This window comes from Choristoneura fumiferana, chromosome 29, assembly GCF_025370935.1.
Source record: "Choristoneura fumiferana chromosome 29, NRCan_CFum_1, whole genome shotgun sequence".
NCBI lineage: Eukaryota > Metazoa > Arthropoda > Insecta > Lepidoptera > Tortricidae > Choristoneura > Choristoneura fumiferana.
In genome coordinates, this window is record NC_133500.1 from 2,376,348 (window position 1) to 2,387,484 (window position 11,137).

Below are 11,137 nucleotides of genomic sequence, written 5' to 3' on the forward strand. Positions count from 1 at the left end.
TATTTAATATTTATTTATTATCACAAAACGTGATCAACCCTCACACACCCAAACGGATTCAACTCACAAAGTTTGTGACTTCCAAAATGATTATTGGGAACTTCTTCAGTTTTTACTTATTCATATTATTATGGATTTACATTGGCTTGCATTAAAAGTGTATAAATTTACATAATACGGCCATACATACTAATACATGTTTTAATAATATAGACTATCAATAACATTGATCTAATATACATACTATACTTCATTCCACATCGAGTAATAAAATCACATAGCGAACGCTAGGAAAATGTGAAATTCAATTAAATCTAAATTTTGTCACAAAAACCAATACATGAAGAATCTTCTAGGATTCAAGACAAAAACAATAATTTAATAATTAAACAAAAGTCCTTCTGTCACTTTGACATTTGCAGTTTGTAACTATTATGAATAAGAGGGTACATATCGTCACTACTTTAAAAAAAAACTTATCTCAAAGTAGATAATTTTTCTGAGTGGACCTTATGAACATTACGTCAAGGTTCAATTTTGTTGACATATTGATTTTAGATACGAGATTTAGTTATAATTTTCCACACTTTTTTTGTACAGGCAACACTGCCACATCTACCCGATTGGTCGAGAAGGTGTCAGATCGACATTGACATTTCGTTTTTACTGTTTTTGTCTTGAATTCAGAAGAAGTTCAGTGTGATCAACTGACTGGTAAATTGGTAATACATGTGATAAATCCACTGGCAAAAGAATACGTTTGGTTTGGCAACGGTTTTTTGCATCAGAGAGCTAATGTCATGCGAAACTACCTAGAATTAATATATTCACAGATACAAAACTTCCATTTCAATTTAAAGTTTATTAATGCTTAACTATGAGTAAGACATGAAATGAGTCAAATTAGTAAATTGATGAACAAATAAGGTAAAAAACGGAGGGATATAAAACATACTCATCCAATGTTAATTTTGCTATCAATCTACTAAATTGATTACAGGTATATATAAAAATATGTTTACAACTATTTCAAGACTTTCTTTGTTCAAATATACCTACTGCTAGATCAAGATGTTGGAATTACAAAACAATGTCATAAAATAAAACTTGCCCATATAATAAAAAACAAATTATGTACTGCAAAAGATGAAACTAAAGTGGTTTCAAATAAGTAGTTAAAAACCGCCAAATTTTACTGGTTTACGTCAAATTAACGTCCAAACCAAACGCACTCGATAAAATCGTTCAGGCTAGTTTCCAAACATTCCCGAAACGTTCAATTTCTTAACACGTAATTTCTGCTATAGCGTATTTCTGCCATGGGGGAAGCCTATGTGCAACGGTGAACGTCCTACAGCTGATATGATGATAACAATTCTCTGCTGTATAAGAGTGCCTGGGCAACTGAGCTTCGCTCTGACTAAAGCAGGCAGAGTTAAGAACTGCAAGAAAAATCGAGCAAGTTGCAATACATTGCGTAGCGTATAAAGCTTTCATGATTAAAGTGACTAATAGAGCGCCACAATATAATGCAACTTGCACGATGTTTCTTGCAAGTCTAAACTGGGCTTAAAGCTGGAAAACACGTGTTTTGGAAACGACAACAAAAAACAACATCATGGGAACTACTGTAAGGCCAGATTGTCTAATGTACACACAATCATTTTCACTAGTTCTTTCTGTCAAACGATAATAGGTGTGGATAGAAAGAGACGATGAATGCAATAGCTAGCGTCTACGAATAAGACAATACGGCCTCTGGTATTTTAGGATTTGATGTTTCCGAAACAATGCCTGAACCTTTTTAAAACCGACATGATATTTAATAGCTAAAGACAATTTTCCACGGCTGCGCCATGCTCGCTCCGGGCTTTCTCACCACGAGCACGTCATTACCTTTGTGTAGAGTCATCTGGAGGGCTGTCTGTTTGTCGCCCTGCACCAGCTTGGCGGTCTTCGGGGGGGCCTGGATGCCGGCGATCACGATCCTCTCGACCCACGACCGGGTCGGGTACGACGCGTTCTCGTTTACGAAGCTGGAAGGGAAACACTGTATCATACAACTATACTAATCGCGGTGTCGCTGCACGCGGGACAATAGTGTGAGCACAGTGGAGCGTATCGCGCGCTCACTTTCACTTGTGCTTTATAAAGTACGGTCGCCATCAGATATTTCGGATATCATATCGAACTCTAATACCTTAACAATAGTGCATGTGCCGATATTTTTGACCACCCTGACCGCTCCGAAATATCAGATGCAACTGAACATTCGGCCGTTAGCCGTTATTCTAGTGTTTTCTATGAAGTACGCGAGGATGTAACAAGTTTACCATCACGGTCACCCTGGTTTATGGTACATAACCCTTGCAATGCAATACTCACGAGTAAGTGATGCCGCTGGGCTCGTAGTCGATGTGCGCGTAGATGTATTTGTTGTTTTTGTGGTCGTACGTTTCGCCGTCGTCGATGTACAGGGAGCCGTGCGCCTTGTTCTGTGTGTTACGATAAATAAATGTGTTACGCACCGGACAGACATACTTAAATAAATAGATGCATACACAGATTAACCTCCTGAGGCCCACCATATAAATATAAAAAATTACAGATTTTGAATCCTATGTTTCGAGAATAAAGTCAAATTGACGTGATATTAAAATAAGGACACAAAAGAAATTTTACTTTATTAAATTGTTGTGCAGTACGATTACTTGGAGTAAACACTTGACAGATGGCGTGCCTTCAGTCAATTTTCAACTTTGATCTCATACAAATAAAATGGTAAAATCTAAAACGTGTGGTAGCGGTATACTAAAAATGGCTTTATTTGTATGACGTCAAAGTAGAAAATTGACTGAAGTTACGCCCATCTGTCAAGTGTTAACTCCAAGTAATCGTACTGTAAGCCAGTAATTCCTATTGCAAATTGGGCCGCGCGAGGTAAACGTCCAATAGTAGATTGTACAACATGATCATAAAATGAGCCATTTTACCCAAGACGTTGATATTGCCACCCGAACCGGTACGGCGAGGGTGGATAGACACGTCGAGGGGAAAATGGGTTCAATGCTCGAGTTTTACACTCTGCTTTTCACTTAGATTGCGAGGAAATGAAATAGCAACAGTGGAAACAATGCATGGCATGCAGAACTTATAGAGGCTTCAATTGAGTTCAGTTCATGCTTCCAATTCAAATGACAATCGATATGCACTCCAAGGAATTTAAAAACTATCATATGTCCTTCCCCGGTACTCAAACACCCGACTGCGGGACTCGAAGTATACCGAATTTCATCTAAATCGGTTCATCGGCTTAGGCGTGATGAACTTTCGCATTTATAATATTAGTGGGAAGTGGCATTGTAGCAGTTGTAACTTTTATTAACCAGGATAATACGGTATTTGACTATTTTGTATGTTTTATAAAATAAAACTACACAATGCCTGTTATCGAATAAAGAAACAATTTTTAAGCTACCTTTACAAATAACAAAGTTATGAGGGTTTGAAATTCAAGATTAGACAGAGAAAGACATACTGGCATGTAACGTCACACGCCAGTGCCGCCATACACTGAGACAGGTATATAGATTTTTCAAAAATTCACTATAAATCCAATTTTCAACCGATTTAAGTTTTCTCTTCGCTAAACACTGCCTGTATATTTATATTTTCATAATAATATTAAGATATGGCAAATTCAGGAGTTGTTGAATACCGTATTCCCAGTTAATTATTTAGCGGTCTGGTCGGCGCGGGTAGCGGGTAGCGGGTCGCGGGTAGCGGGTCGCGGGTAGCGCGTGTAGTACTCACGTCAGCGTCGAGCGCGACGACGAACGTGTAGGGGTCGTTGGCCATGAGCGCGGACGAGCGGCGCACGCGCTCCTTGCGCGGTATTATGGTGCCGCCGCGCTGGTACACCGGGATCTACGGGGAACATATTACAATTACACAATCTGTATATATAAAATAGTCGTGTTAGTTACACCATTTATAACTCAAGAACGGCTTCGTCAGGAATAGGATAATAAGTATTGTTCACTGTTTATGTAATATCTTATTTATACTCGTCATGCTTATGCCCATTTATGTTTCTATTTCGAGATATGCAACATGATGATCTTGCATTATTCGTTTTCGCACAGCATCGATATTTTGTGGAACAACCCTGGAATTCGCCCGAGAGCATATGACGTCCACGATTGAACTCACAAAACAAGCGATAGACACTTATTTTCGATGGGGCTCGATCACTAAAAGTCGAAGCACTGTTACGTTAAACCACGGCGAAAATCATAATAAACAATCGTATGAAAATTTTCACGAGTGAGTTCCGTTTTTGCAGCGACCTGATATGTTAAAGCCACCAAAAAACAGAAGAATAAGTACTTGAGAAAAAGAAATTTATACCGACTATTTAAAATAAAGGTTAAAATTACGGCTTCTATATTAGTTAATTTTTCCGATTCCGGATACATAAGTAGCAGCCCTCGTATATAAAGACAAAGACACGGTGCTATAGATGATTGTAACCACGATGGTTACCTTAGATAACCGTAACAGATAACCGTTGGGGGAGAAAAGTCCTCGAGTGGCGACTACGAACCGGAAGACGAAGCGTTGGCAGGCCTCCCACCAGGTGGACTGACGACATCGTGAGAGTAGGGGGAAACCGGTGGATGCAAGTGTCGAGTTGTCGTTCATTGTGGCGTTCTAAGGGGGAGGCCTTTGTCAAGCAGTGGACGTCTTCCGGCTGATGATGATGATGATGATGGTTACCTTAGCGATATTGACGTCCTGCGTGAAGTACCCGTTAGCCGCGTGGGGCTGGTACGAGTCCACGTCGTACCACAGCGCGCCGGCCCCCTTGCCGGGCAGGTACACGCGCACGCTCGACACGCCGGGCTCCACCACCGGACGGATCAGGAGCTCCTCACCTGAACACAACCATTGTATTAAGATAACTCTGTTAAATCCTACTAATATTATAAATGAGAGAGTTAGGACCTTGTGCAAGGTCCGCCCGGATTGCTACCACCATCTTGCTCGCTAATCCTGCCGTGAAGCACCAGTGCTTGCACTGTTGTGTTTCGGCGTGGAGAGTAAGACAGCCGGTGAAATTACTGGCACTTGTGGTTTCCCATCTTAGGCCTCTAGGTTGGCGACGCATCTGTAATCCCCCTGGTGTTGCAGGTGTCTATGGGCGGTGGTGATCTCTTACCATCAGGAGACCCACTTACTCCTTTCTTAAAAAAAAAAAGTTAAAACGGTTCTGGTATTTACCACATTTTACGCAATAAATAAATTTGAATTGCTCTTAAAAACGACTGAACAGTTAAAATAAAACTTTCACTTATAGAAAGATACGTTATCGCCGAGTAATATAAGCTATATTTTATCTCGGGAACCTGCAAACTTCCTATGGGACACAGACAAAGTAGCGAGCCAAATTAACTAAATAGTGAGATTAGCTACCGAGCAGATAATGGTCGTCGATGGTGAAGGTGTCCTCCTCCTCAGGGAACTCCTGGAACAGCGGCCGCATGACCGGCAGACCGTCCAAGGAGTGCTCGTAGAACAGCGTGTACCTGTCAACACACGTACTTGGAATGCTGCTGGAATAGTCCCACTATAAAACTCGTACTATACCCACTATAATACTAAACTACTAAACCCTAACTATAAAAAAATATATAATATCAAATAAATAAGTAGGTACTAGTAATAACCAATCTTATTTGTCACATTTAAAGTACCCCGCTTAAAATGTATTGTTATCGATAAACATACATAACAGAACAATGCGCATCTCTACCTCTTAGGGCAGTGGTGGGCAAAGTTTCTTCATGGGGGGGCCAGAAAGTTACAGATATTTTAGAGGAGGGCCAGGATTACACCGTTCTATTTTATATTTTTTTTATATTTTTGCCAAATAATGAAATTATATTATGATCGCGGGCCATATAGGTAGGTACTATTCACTTCGAAGGAACGTCGGCGGGCCGGATTCAATTCCTTCGCGGGCCGTACTTTGCCCATCACTGTCTTACCTAGTACCGTCACCCATTATGTGCGAGAGAGAATTGAGGTGCGCTGTTTCGTTTGGACTTTTTGTGGCCCGGACTGCCGCGAGTTCTTGCGTTTAGTATAATTAATTATTCCTATTATTTTTTCGAAGCTTAGACTGCGTTTTCATCAGAGATGTGCGAGAAATGTTTTTCTTGAAATGACGAACCAATAGAATCACTTCATTCACCTATCCTCGCACAGCACCGCTCTGGTGGAAACAGCTCAGCGGAGCGAGGCGAGGTAAATGAAGCGTTTCTATTAAAAAAATACAAACTGAGACATGGATGCACAGAAAAACCAGAGACCATACAGCGCTGGGAATCGAACCCAGGTCCTCAGCATTCCGTGCTGCGTGCCATACTCCCACACTACCACTGGACAGGAGTACAGACACGAATTTCTCCTTTGCACCCATATCTCAGGTTGCTTATTTCTACTACGCTACTTAAGCAGCAGCACTAGCGACATCTATGTTTCGCTCTCATCGAGAGCCGTAACATACTTTCGGAACTAACCGCTCACCCAGTCAAGAGATGTCGCTACTTGTCGTTACTTGTTCTATTGATTCATGAACGTATAGTATTAGTAGTATAGTTTACGTCAACATGGGAAAATTAGTTGCAAGCCATCAGGAACTGCTTTTTGTCAAAAAGTGTATTTGGAATGGCACACATAATATTTAATAAATTACCAAAACTATTATTAAGTTGGAAAACATAAACGAATTTAAGCAGGCTCGAAGAAGCATTTCAATTCAAGAATATTTAAAAGACACTCATAATTTATATTAGAATATATGTACATAAGTAGTTACTATTATAAATGCAAGTGATACAAGCAACTTAAAAATATTTTTACATGTCTTTCTGACAAACATGTCGCACTATAAATTGTATGTTAACCATATTCTTTGTATGTTTGAAGCAAATAAATGATTGATTTACTGATGAAAATACATTCTCGCACATCAAAGTCAAAGTCAAAGTCAAAATATCTTTATTCAATTTAGGCTATAACAAGCACTTGTGAATGTCAAAAAAATCTACCACCGGTTCGGAAAAACCTCTGTTGAGAAAAATCCGGCAAGAAACTCAACGAGGTATATTTTTTTTTAAACAGATTTACAATATTATTAAATGATATGTATGTACATCACCAGTATTTAACACAACTGTATTTTAACACAGTAGGTTCGCTATTTGAAGGGATCGCTAATGCGGATCGGAATTATTACTCTCTGGTAGATACGGACCCTAAGTCTAAAAACAGCGGGATAACGATAAACGAACTCTACGCGGACGGTGCCGCGGGTAAACACTAGTGTGTAAATTAAGGTTTCTCTTCTTATACGTTTGACTACTGACCAGTAGTCGAGAGAGCGTAACCGCCGCCTCACGCGTCACGCAGAAGGCGGTGGTGGCGGGCTCGTACAGCCAGGCCGGCGCCGCGCTTGGTCTCGATGTGCGAGTGCGCGCCGGAAGAACGGCTGGTAAAGCACCCGCCTGCGGAAACAGAAGAGTGGTTAAGGTTTGTACAGCAAAAGAATAAACCGGCCAAGAGCGTTTCGTACACGCCTAAGATGAGAGTTCCGTAGCCATTACGAAAAAATGAAGTAATATTTTTCTAAGGATTTCGTATTGTGTACAGAATCTTCCAAGGTTACGTATATTTTATACCTTAGGCTGCTATTTATTCTTAAACTACTAATAATTCTCAAGCAATCTTAGCCGTGTCAATTTTCCTTGTAAATTTGATATACTTACTTCCATCCTGAATGTTTTTAAATTTTTCTCTCCCAACAGTAGATTTTGAGTTTTTTTATTTCACCACTTTGTCGACGTGACTGATATGTATCTATATCGCAAAATTATAGCTTTTCTAATACTAACGGTCTCTGAGCTTAGGCGGCTTAGCCGCGGACAGACAGACAGACAGACGGACAGACATGGCGAAACTATAAGGGTTCCGTTTTTGCCCCTTTGGCTACGGAACCCTAAAAAACGCCCCTATTATATCATCATAATCCTCGACTGTACAAAGTGGGTCACTAACCTGGTACCAGCGCGTCATGAGCTCAGCCTCTGGGTACTTGAAGAAGCCGCCGACGTCGGAGCCAACAGAAGCTGATGCAGCAGCAGCCATAGAGATACACATCGGCACGGACACCGCCAGGAAGCCCCACTCGGCCGCGTTGTCACCCGTCCACACCGCTGCGTACCTGCATGCATCACATAAGGCTCGGTCAACTTTTTCTTGTCACTCGTTGCTATAGTTACGGTCCCCTGGGTCATTCTTTAATGTAAAGTTATTGGTTTAAAATTTGCCAAACATGCATTTGTCGGTACCTTTAAGCCTCCTATAATTGGTCACCTATAATAAACATGTTAATATGATGAATGTGACACATTTCTTCTATTATAGTGTACTCGCTGAGGGGACAGAATAACCAACAAAAATAGTTTAATCCACCTCCTCCAACAACAACAACCCCAGACAACTCCTCAATTTGCCATATCCTGTTAATTATTATAAAAATATAGACATACAGACAACGTTTAGTGAAGAGAAAAATTGATTCGGTTAAAAATTGGATTTTAAGTGATTTTTTTGAAAAAATAAATATATGTCTCTTTCTAAAATGCTTTTTGTATGCAGCAAGTATGGCTTACTTGCGTGTGACGTCTTATGTAAGTAAGTCATTTTCTGTCTAAATCTTCCAACCTGTATAAACTTGTTATTTTTAAAGCTAGATTAAAAATTGTTTTTCGATAACATGCATTGTGAAGCTTGATTCATGAAATAAATAAAGAAGACAAATACCGCATTATGCACGACCAATGACTCCTTGAGTAGTTGGTACTTATGGGCGGTGGTGATCTTCTATCTGTATTATTACTGGTATTTTATATTGTACGTCCGAGAAGGAAACTTTTAACACTTATTTCAAGCTACCATCGTTTGTTACCAATCACAGTTATACACAATATGTTCATTTCCTATATTCCCATCAGATGACCCGCTTGCTTATTTACCTCCCTCTCATAATAATAAAAAAACTGAAACAATTATGGTACTATTCAATGGAAAAAAATCAATTGTGTAAACAAATGTGGTGACTGACATTGACACTTGACTGACGACTGGCTGACTGACTGACTGACGTTGGCTCTAGTGATGTGAAAGCTCTTTAAATACTTCAATCAGCAGTAAATAATTATTTTGAATTTACTCATATTTCATTATTTAATGTTTTCCCTAAGTTTAATTTTTAAAAATGGCGAATCACGTATTCTCTTAGTCCTGTTCAAGAGTCATTCACAATGTTTCCATGTCCCTTTTAACTTAAAATGTTTAATAGCATTTTCACAAAGTTTTAGAATTAGGTATATCTTCAATATATATATACCTAACGTTTTTTCCATACAAACTTACACTCCCCTTTATACCCCTTTAAGGGTAGAATTTTTAAAATGGTGAAACATGTATATCCACTTATATTTTTTGACGTATATTTATTTTCCCCAAGGTTTATGATGGAGTATTTTAGAATTGAAAGGGTCAGTTAAAATATGGATTAATTTAGATTTTTTGCTGCTTAAGTATCGTAGTAAGTAAAAGGCAACCTGAGATATGTGTGCATAGGAGAAATTTGTATCTTGACTCCTGTCCAACGGTGGTGTAGGGTTATAGTACGCAGTACGGATGCTGAGGACCTAGGTTCGATCCCAGCGCTGGTTCTTTTTCTGGTTTTTCTGTGCATCCATGTCTGAGTTTGTATTTTCGATATAATTTAGAAGAGGCATTTTTAAATTTACATAAGACAGGGAAATGAAGAGTAGACACAGGGAAGTGATTCAAAATGATTGTTTGGTCCAACAATGGACTCACAGTAAATATGATAAGTACTAGTAAATAGAAATCTACATAATTTCTACTATAATACTCTTTTATCGTCCAACTAGTGTTTACCCACGGCTTCGCACACGTAAATCATTAGGTCCAACAGCTGAAATACCGGGATTTTTAAAAAATTGCCGTGGGAATTCCCGAAAATTAAATCGTTTTCATTGACATTACATTAAAAACAATCATGGTAAATTTCATGACTCTAAGCCCAGCGGTTATTAGTTCGAAATTTTATCCCTATCTCGTGGAATATCGAGTAGGCTATGTTTTATTCCAGATGTCAAACTATCTATATACCAATTTTCATGACAAAGCTGAGCGGTTGTTATTTCAAGATTTTATCCCTATCCCATGGGAATATCGGGATAAAAAGTATCCTATGTTATCTAACTTTTCGCCAAATTTCATCCAAATCCGTCCAGCCGTTTCAGCGTGAAGAAGTAACGAACATATTCCTCACTCACTCACAAACTTTCACATTTATAATATTAGTAGGATTAGTAGGATAGTAGGATAAGGATAGAACCTTTATAAACCTTCATTAAATAGTGTAACTTAACACAAATAATTAATATCTACGAAAAATTAATTTGCAGAGCCAGCCATAATTATCGGTAGGTAAGGTTGGTTCAGTCAAATTAATTATTTTGTTGGTACAGCACTAAATTTCCAGAGACTAGACCGACCATAGACCAACTTCGGTGAGGAAAAAATTATCATGTCAATTTGACAAATATAACGGATTTTCGTCTTCCATTTATTCTATAAAATAAACATATTTACACGATTATTTAATGATAAAATGATTGTTAAAAACAGTGCTGAGCTCATTGAGATGTGAATATGATCGGGATTGGCGTTCAAATGTAAGTAACTACGGAGTAATCGTGAAAAAATGCTTTGTTTTACACAATGATTTTTTCCATTGAATAGTATTATACTTTGCCTATCTGCGGCCTTATTATAGCTACGTTTATGGTTTAGTCAACTTTTTAGTTAGCTTGTTGCCATGGTAACTTCTCCTGAGTTACTCATTTAAGTATGATTGTATGTGGTACAAATGCACTAAAGGTTATATTGTTGACAGTTTCCAAGACTTTCAACGCAATTCCTTCATGGCTCACTCATAAGCATACAAATATGTATACATTGCAAACATTTC

The 11,137-nt window shown here is 38.8% G+C and overlaps 1 protein-coding gene across 1 annotated transcript in view; it reads right to left on the bottom strand.

Moving 5' to 3' along the window:
* The window catches only part of LOC141444366 (neutral alpha-glucosidase AB-like), a 56,171-nt gene continuing 45,034 nt past the window's right edge, over positions 1–11,137 (bottom strand). Inside the window, 5 exon segments of the mRNA XM_074109910.1 lie at positions 1–2,036; positions 2,386–2,495; positions 3,814–3,927; positions 4,780–4,937; positions 5,476–5,588. Coding sequence (XP_073966011.1) covers positions 1,823–2,036; positions 2,386–2,495; positions 3,814–3,927; positions 4,780–4,937; positions 5,476–5,588 — 709 coding nt within the window. The 3' untranslated portion in view covers positions 1–1,822.